Genomic DNA, 21,597 nt, shown 5'->3' with positions numbered 1-21,597 from the left:
AATATGAATTGGAATGAATAAATAATTTATTGTCACCTGAAATCTTTAATCTTAGTCACTAAATCCTTGTTTTTGATATTTTAATAACTACAAAACACAAATAAGCACAAATCAGACAATTGCTTATTGATTATTCTTTAGTTCTGTTGCTTTTTAATTGTTTATTGCAGGCTTTTAAGTAATTTGATTATTTTCCTTGCACACTTGTTTAAAATTAGAAATATTTACCAGAACATTTATCATTAAATTTCAGTTTTCAGGTAAAATAATATTAGAACTGTAGAATTAGGATGATAGTTCAGATGGTTCATCACTGATTATCTCACAAAAGTCATAAAATACACAGATGAGCATATTAGATTTACCTATAAATAGTGAAAAGCAAAAGTCTGTATGAATAAAAACATATGGTCAGAAAACTCTATAGATCACAAGCCTCATAAAATAGACCAGAGATGAGTTAGCACCAACACAAACAACATGTTTATTCAACTTTTCCAGTATTCAAGTTAACACTCTTAATATTAGACACCGACACTCCACTCAAGCATCAGCAAGAAATATTTACATCCAAAATAAACACATCAGAGTGGATAAACAAACAAACAAACAAACAAACAACATGTAAATCTGTACAACAGCAGCCGAAAATCATGAAATGTTCGCATAACATTTTCACAAATATATGATGAGCAAACGTTCCTCCACTAACACTCAAAGATGTAATAATGCTCTCGAATATTTGTGAAAATTCTTTGGGAGCAGTTTAGTAGAATGTTCAAAAACATTTCAAACGTAACACTCCCAGGATGCTTGCAGAACATTGTCACAACTTAGATAAACTACCTGGAAAGTAATTTTAAAAAGAGAAAATTCATAAATAACATTGTACGTTTTTTTTTTTTTTGGAATTTTCTTTAATTGAACGTTTATGTTTAAATGTTTTTTAAACGTTCAGAAAACATTTGGAAAAGTAACATTTCCAGGATGTTTGTAGAATATCTTCATAGAAAAACTTCCCGAATCCTATTTTTTTTAAGTGAACATTCAGAAATAACATTCGTCAAATAACAATGTCTGTATGTTTTTGTTTTTTTGAGGAACATAGTTAAATGTCGAAAGTTCATGTTTGAGTGTTTTTGAAGCGTTCATAAAACATTTGAAATGAACATTCCCGTGATATTTGCAGAACATCTTCATAACTTAGAAAACCTTCCTAACATAAAAAGCGAACATTGAAAAATATCGTTGTCTGTACGTTTTTTGAGAAACATTTTCTTACAGTCGAAATGTCAAATGCCAATGTTCAAATGTTTGTTTGTTTTTTGACATCTTCACAACTTTTTAAAACTTCCTGAAACATTTTAAAAAGCAAACATTGGAAAATGACATTCGTGAAACATAATCAAATATGAAAGTCGAGAAATATAATCGAATAAGAAAGTCGATTTTCTAGTCGAAATGTCGAATGTCCATGTTCGAAAGTTTTTCTTCTTCAGAGCATCTTTACAACTTGGAAAACTTCCTCAAACATCTTTAAAAAGCGAACATTAAAAATAGTGTTCGTAAAATAAAGTTCGTTGTCTGTAGGTTTTTTGCGCATAAGTCGAAATGTCGAATGCCCATGTTCGAATGTTTCAATCTTTGTTTTGACATCTTCGAAAAGCTTCCTGAAACATTTTTTCAAAAAGGAACATTCGAAAATGACGTTCTCGAAACAACGTTGTCTAAACGTTCCTAAAGCGTTGTGGGAAGGTTTCCCGCGGGTCTCACTGCTGCTCGAGGATGCCGGATAACTCTTTGATGTACTGGATGGTGTATTTGAGCGTCTGGATCTTGGTGAGCGGCTGTCCTCTCCTGCTGTACCCCGGCGGAAGGTAATCCCGTAGCTGATGCAGCGCCTCCGCCAGACTCCTCATGCGGAGCTTCTCCCGCTCGCTGGCCTTCATCCTCCTCCTCATACTCATCTTCACTTTCGGCTTCTGCTGCTCCGCATGCTCGCACCCTGCTGTGGGGCTGGAGCGCGCGTCGGGCGACGAGCAGGCAGAATCGAAGGACTCGGACTCCGGCGAGGACGCGCTGTCTCCAAATGACCTGTCCTCACGGCTCCAGTCCCAATGGGACAAAACCTTGGCTGTGAACACATCCACGTCGATTTGCGCCATGTCCGGACGGTTAGAGAAATGTGCAGGTGCGGCGGGGCTGCGCTTTTATACCGCAAAACTTTACGAGCGCGGAGTTCAAAGGCGCGCAGGGCGGACGCGCGCTTGACACCCGTGCGCGAATAAGGTGATGTTGGCGGATAATGTGAAGGAGAAAAGAAAATAATTAGATTCCCTTTTGTGGGAAATGACCCTTTAACAGGACTCGACGACAATTAGCGCACTGATGCGATCAGACGAGCTTCACACGTGCGCGTGTCCGAGCGGCTAATTAACATTGACCAGTTAAAGCGCAGGAAACACTTACAAACATTCAAAAATAAAGTGCTTGAAACTCTTTTTCTTTTTCAAATATTTCCCAAATGATGTTTAACAGAGCAAGGAAATGTTCACAGTATGTCTGATAATATTTTTTCTTCTGTAGAAAGTCTTATTTGTTTTATTTTGGCTGGAATAAAAGCAGTTTTTAATTTTTTAGGACAATATTATTAAACCCCTTTAAGTTATATATTTTTTCGATATTCTACAGAACAAACCATCATTATACAATGACTTGATTACCCTAACCTGCCTAGTTAACCTAATTAACCTAGTAAAGCCTTTAAATGTCACTTTAAGCTGAATACAAGTGTCTTGAAGAATATCTAGTATATCTAATATCTATCAAATATTATTAACAGTCATCATGACAAAGATAAAATAAATTAGTCATTAGAGATGAGTTATTAAAACTATTATATTTAAAAATGTGTTGAAAAAAATCTGCTCTCCGTTAAACAGAAATTGGGGGGAAAAAATTGGGGGCTAATAATTTATATATATATATATATATATATATATATATATATATATATATATATATATATATATATATATACGGATATACTGTTTATTAGCCTCTGTAGTCTATACAACGAATTAGAAAACACTTTTACACAAATATTCCAAAATAAAAGGTTCAAAACTCTTTTTTAAAGCCTAATCATAATGTTGTGATCTCGATTATTTTATTTTTCATATCTGTGAAATGATGTAATGGATGGTAAATTTGAAAATAAAATAAATTTCTCTGGATTTTTTGTTTATTTTGTGGGTTTGAGTAAAATAATAGAATTAATTAGGAAACTCTTTTACACATTAATTCAAAACGGCTGAAGACTTTTCATGATAAAGTCTTACAAAGCCTAATAATAATACTGTGAACTCAACTATCACTATTTAAGGATCAGTATGAACCCCAAATCTAAATGTATTAGAATAAAACAATTATTTAAATTATATAATTAATTATCATCTGAAATCTTAATACTCACCATCCTTCAAATCAGGTTTGACAAACGCTAAAAGGCTTTTAACACTCTTGTATGTAGTCTAATAATGCCATGACCTTGATTATTGTATTTAGATATAGATATATAATAATTATATTATAATATGTGGATATTTGTGAAATGAAAAAAAAACATCTTCAATGATTTACTGTATATTATGTGCGAGTTTGAGTAAAACTGTAGTATTTGTTTTATTAATTTAAGATCTCCTTTCAAGTAAAAAGTATTTTAATTTAATTTCTTTTTAAGTATTTAAATTTTAATTTCTTAAATTTGAAAACAACTAATTATTCTCTATTCAAACATAACTACACATGTTAAATATATATATATATATATATATATATATATATATATATATATATATATATATATATATATGTGTGTGTGTGTGTGTGTGTGTGTGTGTGTGTGTGTGTGTGTGTGTGTGGAATAATATAATTATTGTTATGTACAAGTTTAAGTTTAGCTTAAAACTATTCCAGTGATTTCTCAAAATTATAATGTTAAGTGATAACTGCTGTCTGGCTGTGTGTGTGTGTGTGTGTGTGTGTGTGTGTGTGTGTGTGTGTGTGTGTGTGTGTGTGTGCTGATGTGCTGCAGCTGTCAGATCTCTGATGTCTGGAAAGGTGTGACACCTGTCACTCATGATCAAGGATAAGAGGAAGTGGAGGTGTTTACGTCCTTATTAGGAGCAGAATGTGACTTCTGTCCTCCTGACAACTTCCTTCAGCCCAATCCTTCACTGCAAACTCATACGACTATCTACAACACAAATCATTAAATAAAGACTCTCTTCCATGATTATATTATTATATGTTTGCTCAGTCAAAATTATAAGAGTGTAAATAGAAAAATAAGTTACATATTTTTTGTAAAAGTTGGAAGATTGCTATTGAATACACTCTTTAATTACAATAATCTGCCATGATTATAATGCTATTTTATTGAATGTTTGCTCCTAAATTAAGTGGCAAAAAATATGAGGTTAACTCTCATCTGAAATCTTCATACTTACCATCCTTAAAACTGAGATTTATTCATCATTTATAATCAAAACTAAAAGGCTTAAATCTCTTTTATATAGCCTAATATTAATATTAGACCTCGCTTTTTGTATTTTCCATATCAGTGAAATGATGTGATGGGAATATCCCAAAGAATTGAGAAAATTTAAATGGGGAAAATATGAGATTTAACTGGACATAAATTAAAAGAGTGTGAATGCAAAAATAAAAAGATGATTATTATTATAATAGTAAACACACTGCATATAGCGAATAATTTAATTAGGAAGATCTGCTATAATTTTATTATTGCATATTAGCATCTAATATTAAAAAAAGAAAACTAAAAATGGCAAAAATATATCATTTTTCAGTTTAAATTAAAAGTTTAAATGTATTTAAAACATTATTTACATTCAAGAAATTACAGTAAGATTATAAACGACTAATAAAAAGTATTTAAGAACATTACATTAATTTTTTAGTAAATTTATTAATTTTCCTTCAGCTTATTGCCTTATTCATCACAGCGGAATGAACCGTCAACTATTCCAGCATAAGTTTTACGCAGCGGATGCCCTTCCAGCTGCAACCCAGTACTGGGAAACACCCATACACACTCATTCGCGCGCGCACACACACACACACACACACACACACACACACACTGCTCAGCAGGACACAAACCAACAGATCGCTTCATTCTCAGTTTAGAGGTACATTTATAGTGCTTTCAGTTTAAGTTTTGATTAGATTTGCTTATTTAATTTAAGTGTAATGCTCGATTCTGATTGGCTGATGGTCACCTTAAAGAGCCCATATTATGAGTTTTTGAAAATTCCCCTCCATGTAGTGTGTAACACAGCTCTAAGTGAAGTGAGGCCACAGTGCTAACCATTGAGCCACCGTGTCACCCTATTATGTATTATTTGTAATCATTGTTATTATTAAGCTCTTGTACCTGGCGAAGAGTAAATAATTCTGATGTATAATAATAATACACTAATATCTGTACAGATCATTTGAATTCAAGTGTTTTCCTCCAGTCAAAAAGCAATAAATCTAATGTTTTTTGAGATTAAAATTACAATTTGAGATGATTCACACACAAAAATAACATAAAATTACATTTATTATCAAATTATCAATTTCCGAACATTATTTTCACAAACAAAGCCGCAAACATCAGACTTCTGCATCATTACTCACTTTGCGAATCTCATCTTGAGTCTCTCGGCCAGAGGTCTGGGACTGTCCACTGACGCATCCGAGTCTTCGCTCTCCACCTTCCCATGATGCACCTGTATGAGCGTCTTTTTCTCAGGTGTTTCAGCAGCTCTGAGTTCTGCTCTCTGAGGCCTGAGGGCATGTGTGAGGCTGGTTTTGAGTGGTTTTGGAGGTCTGGACATGGCTTTGACTTTGTGTGTCTTGGGCCGGTTCTCGGTGTCGCTGTCGCTGAACTCGATGCTGGTTTTAGCACTGGGTTTTGCAGTTGTTGTGGTTTTAGCGCGTGCTTTCTGATGGTGTTTGTGCTGCTGAGCGTTTGCCGGTGCTGATGGGATTGAACTACAGCCGTCAGGATCTTTGGTCTGTTTTCTAATAATCATCTGCTCCTTTAGGGAACATTTAGAGCGATGGGCAGGTCTCAGATCAGTTTCGTTGCCTGTGACCACTATCTGCTTATTCAGAGAACATGTTGAGCTTTCTGCTGGTCTCAGATCAGTTTTGTTGTCTGCTCTACAGTCAAGGGTTTTGGTCTGTTTTCTCATGTTCATCTGCTCTTTCAGTGAGCAGACAGAGTGTTGGACAGGCCTCAGATCAGTTTTGTCTTCTGCTCTACCTTTGGGGTGTTTCATCTGTTTTGTAATGATTATCTGCTGTTTCAGAGAACATGTTAAGCTTTCTGCAGGTCTCAGATCAGTTTTATTGTCTGCTTTATATTCAGGATTTTTCGTCTGCTGTTTTTTCATGATGATCTGCTCTTTCAGTGAACACAGAGAGTGCTGGGCAGGTCTCAGATCAGTTTTACCATCTGTTTTACGGTCAAAATCGTTCATGATGGTCTGCTCTTTTGAAGAACTGACATTTTTTTCAGCAGGTCTCAGATCAGCTTTGTCGTCTACTCTACTTCCCGGATGTTTCGTTTGCTGTTTTTTCATGATCATCTGCTCCTTCAGAGAGCACAGGGAGTGTTGGGCAGGTCTCAGATCAGTTTTATCATCTGCTATACCATCAGAATCTTTACTTCGCTGTTTTTGCGCAACGATTCGCTCTTTTAGTGAACAGATGTTGTTTTCAGCAGGTCTCAGATCAGTTTTACCATCTGCTATACCATCAGAATCTTTCGCTTGCTGTTTGTTTGTGATTATCCTCTCTTTTAGTGAACAGTTGTCATTTTCTGCAGGTCTCAGGTCAGTTTCGTGTGTGTTTTGTGACGGAGAGGCTGTGAACGATGCAGAGTCCCAGTCAATGCTGCTGAGGTGCAGCTGGCCAATCAGAGCAGACACTGAATGGGAATTCCCGGAAGGTGGAGTCTGCACTTGGATCCCCGGGTACGGAGGGAGATCGGGTTGTGGTGGATTCTGGGCAGATGAAACCACCTGTGGATCTGTGTTCAGGGTCATCTGAGAGAAGAGATCCGACACGGCATCATGGGAATCAGCCAGCGTCTCTTTCTTCACTTTCGGCTTCTTTTCTGCACACATTAGCACACAGCATTAGTTCGGTCGGTCTGTATTTAAATACATTTGCTGAGTTTTCCCCTTTTTGCAATGGAAACTTTTTATGATCCAAAAAAAGTACACTAATGTGTAAAATGAGCAGCTTTCTGTATTTTGTAATTCATGTTTTTAATTTCTCCTGTTTATTTCTGCTTTTGAATTGCATTATGGCATCTTGATCTTTCCTCCAGCAACTTTTAACATGTAAAAGTGTGTAAAATGGACTTTTCTGCACATGTGTAAGAGTGTGCAGTGCTGTATTGTCAGTGTTTATTATGCAACAGAAACCTTGTAATGAACTGCAGCACATTTTCTGTTATTTTACACACTTATTCCTCCAGATATTAATATTTTATATGATTTCAAACCACTAAAATGTCAATAAAAGTCACTCTGTTAAACTGAAGTGTTGAATTTCCAACATATGAAGTGTACAGAGCAGAGATCAGCATCCCACAATGCAATTCACCACTGCAAACACACACAAAACTGTTCATTAACAGATATTTTTTAGTGTAGTAACAACATTTTCTACTATGATTTCTATTATTAAGCACTTCACAACATGACACCTTCCTACATTGTTTATCAAAATATAATCTAAACCGTTTGCTATGCTCTTCTAGCGCTGGGCTTTTACAATTCTACTCTGTAAAGCTGATGTGATCTGGCGGCACTTCTTTTAGCCATTATGCTCCAAACATTTGGAACTGTCTCCCTCTTCAAGTGAAAGAATCAGGTTAGTGTTCATGTTTAAGACGCATCTTTTTAAAACTGTGTATGATTACACAAGCTTTTAAAGTGTATGCATTTTATCTATATTGTTGTAGGATTGTGTGTGCATGTGTGGTGTGTGCTTGCATATGTAAGGACTGTTGTGTGCGTGATCATGTGGATATTTGCTTATATTTTGTGTACATGAATGCTTTTATCAGAGTATTTGTGGCAAGTTTATGTGGTCTATTTTAATGCTTCTTTGTTGATGTTTGTGAGGCACTTTGAGTTGCATGTATGTTGGAAAAGTGCTATACAAATAAAATGTATTATGATTATTATATTATTATCAAATCTCAGCTAATATAACCCTGGTATTGCTGACTTTAAATAAAAACCTTTTCACAGCAAGTCTTTGCGACTTTAGTTTTACCTCAAAATTAATTCAACAAATCCTATATTTATGTTTACTGTTTTTTAAATCTGAAATCATAACATTAGCATAACATTTCTCTGTCGTTTATAGTCAAACTTATTTATGCTTGCTAAATAGAAGCATCAATTTCTGTAAAAACAGGCCCATTCTTTCAAGGTTCAAGCCCAAACCTTCAGTGCATTTAGTTAGATTTAAAGTGAAATGTTTACTTTTTAACATTTACTGACATGTCAAGTGCATTAGTATGTAATAACTAGGCCCACACAGAATCTGCGCGCATAGAAAGCCACAGATGTTTAACCCATCATCGAGTCTATTTAATTGTAAATGTGTGTACATTTATATTTATTCAGCTTTTAAAGTTAAATCCAGTGATAATACTGACTAAAGTGGAAATATTCGTATGATTAATTCACAATGCAGCTTGTAAAGAACTATATTCTGTCTTTCAGTAGAGATATTATATGAGAGACGTGGTTTGTTTATTAATTAAGTGGATCTAATGAGATTTGCATTGTAAACATTCAAGAAAAGGTATAAAGATATTATTTTTTTAATTGAATATATTAAGTTTTTTAGTGAAGATGCTCCCAAATTAATTCCGCAGAAATCCACAGATTTGTAACTAAATTCTGCGCAGAAATACCTAAATATGTCTGTAGATTTTGCCGGGGCCTGGTCATAACACTGCATCACTAACTCAATAACCTTTGCAGATTTTACATTCGGGAAATAGGTTACACAAATATTAGCCGCTTCTGTTTTTAATATCAGAGCGGTGCCAGTTTTAGTAGTCCTTCATTCATTCATGCATTCATTTTCTTGTCGGCTGAGTCCATTTATTAATCCGGCATCGCCACAGTGGAATGAACCGATAACTTATCCAGCACATTTTCACGCAGCGGATGCCCTTCCAGCCGCAACCCATCTCTGGGAAAGTTTTACTGGTCTTTAATTAATATTTTTAATGATTATTTTCTAAAATGTGTTTTGGTGATTTTATTTTGACTTCATTTTTTGGAGATGTGCTATTTTAATATTTCGTTTTTATTTCAATTGTTATTTTCATTATTGTGTGAATACTTATGGCAACCATCGTAATTGTTTTTTTTTTGTTTAGTTTTGTTTATATTTTGTATAGTGTTTGTCAGAGTTCTGCGCAGAGTGCGAGACTGACAGCGGTGTGTGTGTGTGTGTGTGTGTGTGTGTGTGTTCGACACCTGGCGGATCTGGAAGCGTCTGTGATCGGGAGTGTGAGACGAGTGTCAGGAGTAGCACTGCACTCTTTGATCCTCGTTCTTCAACACAGGACACACACCAGAGATGCTGATGCTTCACACACACACACATTCACGCACAAACACACACTTATACATACACACAATGATAGACACAGACATGCAAACACTCATATTTCACAGTGATATTCGCAGACACAAACACACATGCTCACTGATACACACACACACAGACAGACAAATGACACACTCATTTACTCAGTCAGTCACTGCTGAACACACACACACTGAGTGATATACACACAGACACACACACATGCTCACTAATACACACACATACACACACACAGTGTTCAGTGCTGCACCCACTCTTGGTTTTCTTCTCCTGAGCCTGGTTTCTCTCCCGCTGGAACTCCTGCAGGATCTTTGGAAACGCCAAACTGAAGAGTGCCTCTTCCTCCACCGTCCGCACCTCCGCCTGCTCCTCACAGCCCTCCACAAACACATAATGCTCTGACACACACACACACACACACACACACACACACACACACACACACACACACACACACACACACACACACACACAGAGTTATGTTAGCATTATTATACTAAAGAGCTGTAGAATGCTCGATTCTGATTGGCTGATGGTCATTCTCAGGTGTTTGATTATAGTCAGATAATCAGATATAAAGTAGTTCCGGCAGGTTTAGTTTTGAGCACATTACAGCTCTATATCACTCCGCTGAATGATTAGAGTTATTTCAAAAGTTAAGATGCACATGAGTTTAAAGATCTGACAGATTTAGAAGCTCTAGAGGTGTGTGTGTGTTTGTGTGCTGGTTTCTGTCGGCAATGTGTTTCAGGTGTGTGTGTGTGTGTTTACAGCGCGGCGAGGCGTCGAGAGGAAGCTCTTTTAGCGCCTGCTGGTGATACATTTGTTCCGTCACCTGTGAGACTCACAAGCAGACACTAACAAGCCCAGCGGACACGGACACACACACACACACACACTCACATAGACTGACACACACTCGCACAAACTCACTCACATCATCATTCACTCTCACACACAGACACACTCACTCACATCCTCATACACACACACAGACACACCTGGAGTTTTCCAGATCACCTCTAAGCAGGAGACGCCGTTCCTGACACGCGCCTTATATATTCTGTTGAAGAGACACACAGATATTAAAGGCACGGATCACCCAAAACTATATATATATATATTAGTATATTAGTGAACATTATATCAGTGTAATATGAGTGTATTATGAGTGTATGTCCACCTGATGGGCTGCATGTGTGTGTGTGAGTCTCTGCCGAGTCTGCGGTTCACCATCTCAGTGTAGGTCATGAGCGTCAGCAGCTTCTCACTGCTGTAGTGTTTAGGCCAATCCATCTTCTCCAGAGCAAACTCCTGAACACACACACACACACACACACACACACAAATAAATACACAAACAAACACACACACACACACACACACACACACACACAACATGTATATCATACAGGCACACAGATGAACCCGACACACACATAAGCACACACACACACACACTCTCTCTCTCTCATACCGACACAAACATAAAACACACACATAAACAAAGACACACACACATATATGAACACACACACACACACACACACATATACAGACGCAAACATAAAACACACACATAAACAAAGACACACACACACACATATAAACACACACACACACACATACACACACTCATACACACACATACAGACACAAACATAAAACACACACATAAACAAAGGCACACACACACATATAAACACACACACACACACACACTCATACACACTCATACAGACACAAACATAAAACACACACATAAACAAAGGCACACACACACATATAAACACACACACACACACACAACATGTATATCATACAGGCACACAGATGAACCCGACACACACATAAACACACACACACACACACACTCTCTCTCTCATACCGACACAAACATAAAACACACACATAAACAAAGACACACACACACACATATAAACACACACACACACACACATACACACACTCATACACACTCATACAGACACAAACATAAAACACACACATAAACAAAGACACACACACACATATAAACACACACACACACACACACACACACACACTCATACACACTCATACAGACACAAACATAAAACACACACATAAACAAAGACACACACACACATATAAACACACACACACACACACACACACACACACACTCATACACACTCATACAGACACAAACATAAAACACACACATAAACAAAGACACACACACACATATAAACACACACACACACACACACACACACACACACTCATACACACTCATACAGACACAAACATAAAACACACACATAAACAAAGACACACACACACATATAAACACACACACACACACACACACACAACATGTATATCATACAGGCACACAGATAAACCCGACACACACATAAACACACACACACACACACACACTCATACAGACGCAAACATAAAACACACACAAAAAACAAAGACACACACCCACATATAAACACACACACACACACAACATGTATATCATACAGGCACACAGATAAACCCGACACACACATAAACAAAGACACACACACATATAACCAGACACACACACACATACAGACGCAAACATAAAACACACACAGATAAACCCGACACACACACACACACTCATACAGACGCAAACATAAAACAAACACATAAACAAAGACACACACACACACACACACACATACAGACGCAAACATAAAACACACACATAAACAAAGACACACACACACACACATGTATATCATACAGGCACACAGATAAACCCGACACACACATAAACACACACACACACACACACACACACTCATACAGACGCAAACATAAAACACACACATAAACAAAGACACACACACACACACACATGTATATCATACAGGCACACAGATAAACCCGACACACACATAAACACACACACACACACACACATACAGACGCAAACATCAAACATAAAACACACACATTTAAACAAAGACACACACACACACACACACACACACACACACACAGTACCTGCATGAGCAGCAGGTTTGGTTTCCTCCTCCTGAAGGCCTGAACGGGTTTGTCCTTGGTCAGCAGGAACTCATTGATGATCTGAAGCAGCAGAACACACAGAAACAAGACAACTGAAGACAAAATCAAGACAACAAGCGGATATAAACAGCGGTCAGGACTCACGTGTGTGAAGGGGAAGTGCTCCGAGGCCAGAGTCCTCCTGCAGACATGATCAGACACACACAAATCACACTCCGCTACACTCACACTCAGTGCAGTATGTGTGTGTGTGTGTGTGTGTGTGTGTGTATACATTATATGGACAAAATAAATAAGTCTGTAAGTCTATATGTACACATGCACAACACATGGACATGAGCTCAGTTGTTTCTAGTAAATATCGTCCACACATAAACATCAAATCGAGCAACATTTGAGCTGATTGCTCAACATCTAGATCTCTATTGAGAGAGTCAGTATGGTTAAACAACACACTGTAGTATTTCCTATTAATGACTATAGTATATCCTCATGTCGGTGTCTGACAGCTGAAAATAGATCTGGCAGCAGATATTGCAGCCTCTGTTACTCTTTAGCTTGTTAACATGCATAGATATATACATTAGATGTCGCCTACTCTGTTGTTGTCTATTGGAAGGAATGCGTCAATAGAGCCGCCATCTTGGAACAGGGTAGCGCTCCTTTGAAATCTCGTTGTCATATTTCTTTAGCATTGTTTGCTGATTGTATTCAACCAAACTAGCATAAGCCGAGTGTTTAGTGTGAGTTGGAGCTGCTTTGCTTTATGATGAATGCAGTAAGTTATGGAAGGTAAATCCTGCCAATTTTAAATAAATCAAATAAAGATTGGAAATGAAAATGAAAATCAGATTAACAATTTCATTTTAAAACACTGTGCGCAAAATATCTGCCAAAATTGAAAACTAAATGAAATTATTTCATTTAAATTTCCACTTTGACAACACATCGTCCCTGTCAAATTGATAATTAAAATGAAGTTGCCAATTTAACATTTCATTTACACTGCATTTCCACGTCAAGACTGCCAATATTAAAAATAAAAAGCCAAACTGAAAAATAAAATGCAAACACAATTTTTACAAAGCGTGTTATCAATGTTCACGCTATAATAGTGACACAATTCAAATGAAAATGTAAATTTAAGCTTTCCTTTTATTGACACTTTTTCATTTCAGTTTTCATTTTCAACTTAAAGCTGTATGCAAAGCCTATGCTAATCAGTGGGAGGGGCGTATTCAAGTGACATCGAGTTCATTTCTAATGTTGATTTATCTAAAATTGGCAGGATTTACCTTCCATAGTAAGTGACTGTATGATCATCAATAACGATACCTGATTAGCACAAAAGTTCAGAACATACAAAAACGTAAAATCTTATCTATGAAATGTTCTGCCTTTGCTTTGCTCGTTACTACACCCGTAGACAGCGCTAAAGTCCAGTATAATAACACTGTCTTGACTAGTGCGGTTGAATGACACTTGTCCTGGGAGCACTGTATCAATATGGCGGCGCTACTGACGCATGCTCAGGGTCACTATGCGATATCAACTGTATATATCAATGATTAACATGCATTATTATTTACTTAGGATATGCGTTTTTGCATTCTGACTCCAGTGCCTGATTATTAAACTGTTAAAATGACTGTAATTATCTGAAATATCCTTCAGAATGAAATATGATGTGTGTTCTTTGTACTTGCACTGTGATGATATTATATTGTCATTCTGGCATTATATAGTGAGTGGTATGAAATGGTCCTAAAATGACACTAATATCATTTATCACAACATATTTTGCTGTGGAAAAAATAGATAGATATGGTGACAGGCCCAAAATCATATGTCCCAGCCGTAGCTGACGGTGTTGCTGTACTTTCTGATGTTGTTCTCGAGGGACGAGGCCTGGCGCAAGGCTTGCGTCTGATGCCATTCACAGGGACACTGAGAGTCGTAATCCTGCGGTGAACAGAAGCGCTCGCTCACACAGAAAACACACCCGCTGCGCTCGTGAGCTTTAGCAGAGCCTGAAAACACACACAAACACAGTTGAAGAAGAATTATTAGCCCGCCTTTATATTTCTACCCCAATTTCTGTATAACAGAGAGAAGATTTTCAACATCTCTGATCAGAATAGTGGTAATAACTCATCTAATAATAACTGATGTGTTTCCTCTTCTCCATGATGACAGCACATAATATTAGACTAGATATTCTTCAAGACACTAGTGTTCAGCTCACAGTGACATGTAAAGGCTTCACTAGGGTAATTAGGGTAAAGTTAGGGTAATTAGGCAAGTCATTGTATAACAGTGGTTTATTCTGGACACAATCCAACACTAATATTGCTGAAGAGGCCAATAATATTGACCTTAACATGCTTTTAAAACTGCTTTTATTCTAGCCAAAATAAAAAAATAAGACTTTCTTCAGAAGAAAAAATATTTTAGGAAATACAATGAGAAATTCCTGAATCTGAGAAACATCACTTGGCAAATATTAGGAAAAAAGACTAAAAGATTCACAGGGAGGGCGAGTAATTCTGTATTCACCTGTATATGCATGAAAGTAAAAGTGATGTGTCGTGACTGATCTCAGAACAGACTCACCCGGGTGTCGACACACCAGACAGTGTGTGACTTTCTTCATCTGCAGCTCTGAGTCTCCAGACGCGCCCGAGCTCCACTCACTGAACCTGCAGAAACACACACACACACACACACACACACACACACACACACACACACACACACACGGCTCAGCAGGACACAAACCAACAGATCGCTTCATTCTCAGTTTAGAGGTACATTTATAGTGCTTTCAGTTTAAGTTTTGATTAGATTTGCTTATTTAATTTAAGTGTAATGCTCGATTCTGATTGGCTGATGGTCACCTTAAAGAGCCCATATTATGGGTTTTTGAGAATGCCCTTCCATGTAGTGTGTAACACAGCTCTAAGTGAAGTGAAGTATCCAGCTAAGGCTTAAATCTGTAAGAATACAGTGTTTAAAACGGTTGATTCATCTATAAAAGAGTCGACTCAAAGTGCTTCAAACGAGTCGCCATGATACCGATTCATTAGGTGTTTCGCCATGACGTACGAACGAAACCAAGTTATTCACGTGCACGCGCAAACCCGGGAGATTTCAAACCTGAGGCCCCGCCCTCTGACACAGAAACCCAGACACACACACACACCCACAAACACACGCACACAAACATGCCGGTCGATTGAAGTCACACTGCAGATGGATATATTGAGTCTCTACCCAAAGATGAAACATCAGCATTATAACCAAGCAGTTGGAAACTTCTGCAAACTACATGCTACCAAGAATACTTCATCTGCGTTTGTTAAAGGAAGGATCAGTAAAGAGTAACTTATTGATGGACGTCAGGATGGGTTTCTTCCTCCATTTCTCAAGTGTAAGTACGTGCGATTAAAGTTGTTGCCTCGTTGACTCTTGCTTGCAAATGTATTTAGTTGTGATTTGTTACTTGTAACCGCGTGTACTGTATCAGGTTAACTGGCTATATTCTCATATCGCGTGCAAAGTCACGTTAAAAACGCGACGCGTGCTGCTTTGTTTACAGAGCTCCGTGGACGAGGGTAGTGTGTGTGTGCGTGCGCTGTCGTCCGGACGTATGTGTGTGTGTTTGTGTGTGCACGCGCGTTGTTGTCCGGAGGTGTGTGTGTGTTTTTGTGTGTGTGTGCGCGTGCGCAAGGACGAGGGCAATATGTGTGTTTGTGTGTGTGTCTGTGAAAAGAGCAGAGTGAGAAGCTAGAAGATCTCCTCGACAGTTTTTGGAGTTTTTGCTCAATAAAATAGTGTCGTCGTCTGAATTTTCAAGTCCATCGACTGTATTTACATTGACCCACTGGCAGCTAAAATCCACGCCTACACTATTGAGCGTGTGTGAACTGTGATTACTTTTATATTGCTGATTAGCTGTTTGGCTTTTCACTCTCTGACTTTGCGCTAACGAGAGGTTTGGGAACAAATGAATCACTGAACGATTCATACAGGAGTCGCTGGGATAATTAGCTAAAAATAAATGCAGATTATAAGACCATGAAAGTGTTTTTTGACCTTGCATGCATATTAGACTGTTGTTGGAGACCCTTACAACCAAGATATGCCCTATTACATGTATAATATGGGCTCTTTAAGGTGTTTAGTTATAGTCAGATAAAGGCACAGATAAAGTAGTTCCGGCAGCTTTTGAGCGCATTACAGCTCCATATCCCTCCGCTGAATGATTATTATGAGTTATTACACAGCTACAACAGTCAGAAATCACATCAGAACACAACAGAAGGACACTAGTGCTACACCCAGGAGACGCTTGAGAAGGACAAACACAACATCTCAACAGTGGAGAGCAGAGGAGGAGGAGAAAAGCAATAATAATAGACTCCAGGCCACTGAATGTTATATGCACACCCCAGGTGTAACAGCCACTCAGATGTGCATTACTGTCAAATAATTCAATTACTCCTGATATATTTGTAGCACTTATAGTTCATACTTCTGAAGGAGAGTCTGTCCTCTGAGGCTGTGAATGAGCTTAAGCGTTTGCTCCCTTCCGACTCCAGCGATGCCCTGCAGGAGCACAAACACACAGCACAGAGTTATCACTCCAAACACTCCGAACAGCCGCGCATCAGTTCATGAAGATCCTCTGTCTGCACCTTGGGAATGTAATCGCAACCCAGCAGGACCGCCAGACCCACGAGCGTCTCTCTGCACAGCCCGAGCTCCTCCTGAACTCGACTCGACTGATAGCAGTCCACCTGCGGATCCTGCATGAACACACATGATCTGTTCAATGTGTAAGGGATAAAGCACATCCAGCCGGTTTACCAGCCTGACAGGTTTATTAGAAGCTGCTGCAGAGGACTGAAGGGTTTATTCTGCCCTCCTGCATGTACATTATCCTGCTTATTACACGGCTATATGCCACAAAACCCCCGTCTCAGAGTTATCCGTAAATGTACAGCAGTTCACATGCAGAACGAACCTTTGTGGTCATGTTGAAGTTCCTGTAGACGGTGCGAGCACCATACAGAAAGGCATCTCCGTCATTAGTGATGCATCCGTCCACAAGGCCCTGCGAGTCCAGGAACGCACACATGGCCTCCGCTTCTCCTGCCGCCGTCACCCACGGGACGCCCAGACAGTCCAGCATCTGCGCACACTGCAGGCGAAAACACCGACAGCAGCATTCAGATGAGGGAAGATACTCGTTGTTAATGGTAATAACATTTTTTATCCTATATTAAAGTAGGCATTGGTTTATTTTGTTACTTAATTTTTTTTTTTTGTTATATCTATATATTTTGTCATGATGTTTGTGGTATTTAATTTGATTTTGGAAGACTTTTATTTTGAAGTACTTTGTGGCGTCCCACAGGGCTCGGTTTTAGGACCGCTGCTATAATCTGTAATGCAAAATTTAATTAGGTGTCTGAAATAAGCTGTGTAAAGCGTGCACACACAGGCACACGCTGTCAGGTCCTGTGTTCCTTGTGTTCATCATGTGATCTTCCCCCATGTGTGTTTGTTTTCATCATGCGACCCTTTTGTTCTAGTTCCTATCATTTCATTATGTTCATCTGTTTCAGCTGTGTTCATTCCCTGTGTGTCATCATAGTCATCATGTCCTGTGTATTTATACCCCCTTAGCTTGGTTTAGTCTTGATCCGGTATTCTCAGTTGTGCTTTGTCGTCACACCATGTCTTTCCTGTGTTATCGATGTACCTTCCAAGTGAGTGTTTGTAAAAAAAAAAAATCTACGTGTTTGATAAATCTTTTTGCCTTCCTGAGTGAGTCAAGGCGTTAACACACGCATGTACACCCAAAAAAAAATATATACACAAAACAACACACAATTATTTAGTCAGTTTTCTGTAATATTAAAGTAGGTATTGATTAATTATGTTAATTGATTTTCTTTGTTGTATCTATATACTTTGTCATGATATTTCATTTGATTTTGGAAGTCTTTTATTTTGAAGTGTTTTGTGGTGTACCACAGGGCTCTGTTTTGGGACCGCTGCTTTAACCCTTAATGCAAAATTGAATTTATGTGCTTGCTGCTATAACCTTTAATGTAAAATGCAATTGAGTGCTTGAAATAAGCTCAGTAAAGAGCATACACACAAAGACAGACCCTTACATACACACACAGGGAAAAAAACACACATACCTCTCTGAGAACAGCGTTGAATCGGCCTCTGTTGGTGTTTTTGACTGGTTTCGGGATGCTCTTGGCTTTCGTACCGCCGAATCTCATCTCGGTGCGTTTGCTCATGGTCTCAGCTTTAATTTTAGGAGCTTCTCCCTCCATGACAAACACCAGCTTCACACCCATCAGTGTGAGCGACGACACGCGGAAGAACAGATTCCTGAAACACACACATGTAAAGCCTCATTCGTATGTATATATATATATATACAGAGCTGCGTATTAAAAGCATTATGTGTATTGTGAGGTATTAACTGTCTATTTATGCACTTTAAACACAAGTTGAACGGGCTCTTGTTGATCATAAACAATGAAGATATTTTATTTATTATATGTGACGTCAAATAAGGGCTAGAAAAAATGTTAATCTAAATGTAATCCAAAAAGTACTCTGATTACATCTAGATAATTGTGTCCCTACCATACCATGCATACTGTATGTGACATCAAATTAGTGTTAGTGCAAAGGTAATCTAAATGTAATCCAAAAGTAGTCAGATTACACTACCATAAATGCCTACCATACAAATGGTGTGAAATCAGCTTAGCAGATAATAAATCTAATGTAATCCAAAAGTAGTCAATTACACCATAAATATCAACCATGCGTACGGTATGACCTCAAATTAGCAAAAAAGTAATCTAAATGTAATCCAAAAAGTACTCAGATTGCATCTCTATAAATGTCTGCCATACTTATCATACCATACATGCTGTATTTGACATCAAATTAGTGTTAGCACAAAAGTAATCTAAATGTAATCCAGAAATACTCAGATTACTTTCCATAAATGCCTACCATAATTTACCGTATGAATGGTATGCACAAAAGTAATCTAAATGTAACTCAAACGTAGTCAGATTTCTTTATCATAAAAATCTCTCATATGTATGGCATGACATCAAATTAGCAGAAAAGTAATCTAACGTAATTCAAAGTAGTCCGATTGCGTAACTATAATCTCTATTATACTTTACCATACGCAAAGTATGAACTCAGATTAGCACAAAAGAAATCTAAATGTAATCTAAAGTACCTCGATTACATCTTCATAAATGTCTACAACACTTTACCACACCATACATACAGTATGTGACATCAAATTAGTGTTAGCACAAAAGTAATCTAAATGTAATCCAGAAATACTCAGATTACTTTCCATAAATGTCTACCATAATTTACCGTACACATGGTATGACATAAATTAGCAGAAAAGTAATCTAAATGTAATCCAAAGTAGTCAGATTACAGTACCAGGGCTTGCAAAATCTGGTAGCCCGAATTCCTGGGGCTATTGTTTTTTCATTTGGGCTACCAGAATCTATCTACATCATGCACCCGGCCATCTAGATAGCCCGCTGGGCAAAATGTAGATAGATTTTGGTAGCTTGATTAAAAAAGATTGTTGATTTTGCGAGACCTGAGTACCATAAATGTCTACCATACTTTAGCATACGTCTGGTATGACCTCAAATTAGCAGAAAAGTAATCTAAATGTAATCAACGTTTGTATTACATTACCATAAATGTGTAATATTTTATTACAGACTACAAATGTTGTTGTGTAATTTATATTCAGTAACTGATAACAGTTCATAAGTGATCTTGAGATTTCAGACCGACCTGAGATGCGGCTTCGTGACCCTTCCCATCATGCCCTGCACATGCTGAGCCTCACAGACCCACAGACTGAGATCCACAGCGAGAGTCTTTCCAGACAGACTGTAGAGCGAGACCGACTGACGCACTGGCTCCAGGATAGACCACAGCTCTGTGACTCCCATCAGCTGAGACGTCACAGTAAATAATAACATAATATATAAACAAATTTAGCATATATACACATTACTCCACACTGTTTTACTTAAACATTTTGTGTAACTGTGTGAAATATTGATATATATATATTATTTATACTGAATTATTTAATATTTACATTATGTTATACATCTCAAAATCTGTATTTATTTTAATAAAATCAATAAATAATTACATAAATTCTACACCAAAGACAAAAATACCAATTACAGTATCTCTAATTTTATAAATAAGATAATTATACATGCATTTAAATAATCTTCATTAATATTTCGAAATAACTTTAATAAAAATTGATATATTTTTAAATATGTTTAATATACTTTATTGTCATTCAGCATAACGCAGATATTTGTGTAAAAATGACACCATATACTTATGAGCTTTACTTAAATAATATAAATATCAAGACACAGGTGATTATACTGCACTTGACACAATTTTAAACGATATATTTAAATGATATGGTATATTTATATTGAATATGCTGTTTCTTTTGGACTATTAAGTCCAACATAGACACTAACGTAATTTCAACAAAACAGAAAATGTAATTTAGGTTAGTTTATGAGGAGGAAAAGTTACTTACTCTCGTTATATGACTGTTTTTGAATAAAAAGGGAGATGTTTATGCAGTAGCTGGTGGTTTTGCAGATGTTTTGTTGTGCGAAGCTTCAGTTTGAATTTTGTAATTCGCGCTGCTGCAGGAGCGTCTCGAGCGCCACCATTACACCAGCGCCCCCAGCGGCCAGG

The 21,597-nt window shown here is 37.5% G+C and overlaps 2 protein-coding genes across 5 annotated transcripts in view; both read right to left on the bottom strand.

The window, feature by feature from the left end:
• Nucleotides 1–460: 460 nt before the first annotated feature.
• Nucleotides 461–2,184, bottom strand: msgn1 (mesogenin 1). The gene has a single exon (NM_182882.2). It carries the CDS (start codon nucleotides 2,163–2,165, stop codon nucleotides 1,770–1,772), a length of 396 nt encoding a protein of 131 aa, NP_878302.1. The 5' UTR covers nucleotides 2,166–2,184; the 3' UTR covers nucleotides 461–1,769.
• Nucleotides 2,185–4,062: 1,878 nt separating this feature from the next.
• The window catches only part of gen1 (GEN1 Holliday junction 5' flap endonuclease), a 25,524-nt gene continuing 7,989 nt past the window's right edge, over nucleotides 4,063–21,597 (bottom strand). For 2 of the 4 annotated variants that reach the window (XM_073946797.1, XM_073946796.1), the window contains exons 4-16: nucleotides 20,650–20,813; nucleotides 18,987–19,185; nucleotides 17,798–17,974; nucleotides 17,469–17,579; nucleotides 17,306–17,379; nucleotides 15,385–15,470; nucleotides 14,651–14,801; nucleotides 12,916–12,952; nucleotides 12,751–12,831; nucleotides 10,907–11,037; nucleotides 10,725–10,786; nucleotides 9,978–10,121; nucleotides 5,615–7,195 (exon numbers count right to left, since the gene is read on the bottom strand). In XM_073946797.1, the coding sequence (XP_073802898.1) occupies nucleotides 5,706–7,195; nucleotides 9,978–10,121; nucleotides 10,725–10,786; nucleotides 10,907–11,037; nucleotides 12,751–12,831; nucleotides 12,916–12,952; nucleotides 14,651–14,801; nucleotides 15,385–15,470; nucleotides 17,306–17,379; nucleotides 17,469–17,579; nucleotides 17,798–17,974; nucleotides 18,987–19,185; nucleotides 20,650–20,810 (2,904 nt within the window). In that variant the 5' untranslated portion in view covers nucleotides 20,811–20,813 and the 3' untranslated portion in view covers nucleotides 5,615–5,705. Of the gene's footprint in view, nucleotides 4,259–5,614; nucleotides 7,196–9,977; nucleotides 10,122–10,724; nucleotides 10,787–10,906; nucleotides 11,038–12,750; nucleotides 12,832–12,915; nucleotides 12,953–14,650; nucleotides 14,802–15,384; nucleotides 15,471–17,305; nucleotides 17,380–17,468; nucleotides 17,580–17,797; nucleotides 17,975–18,986; nucleotides 19,186–20,649; nucleotides 20,814–21,433; nucleotides 21,526–21,597 lie in introns of those variants that run through there. The other 2 variants (XM_009299936.5, XM_021475188.2) reach the window with 2 other exon arrangements.

Source organism: Danio rerio, chromosome 4 (genome assembly GCF_049306965.1).
Source record: "Danio rerio strain Tuebingen ecotype United States chromosome 4, GRCz12tu, whole genome shotgun sequence".
In the NCBI taxonomy this organism is placed as follows: Eukaryota; Metazoa; Chordata; class Actinopteri; order Cypriniformes; family Danionidae; genus Danio; species Danio rerio.
This window is presented reverse-complemented; position numbering and strand designations above follow the sequence as displayed.

Bases quoted from the DNA above. Each gene is read 5' to 3' on its own strand.
- msgn1 (NM_182882.2), bottom strand. From the start codon at position 2,165: ATGGCGCAAATCGACGTGGATGTGTTCACAGCCAAGGTTTTGTCCCAT.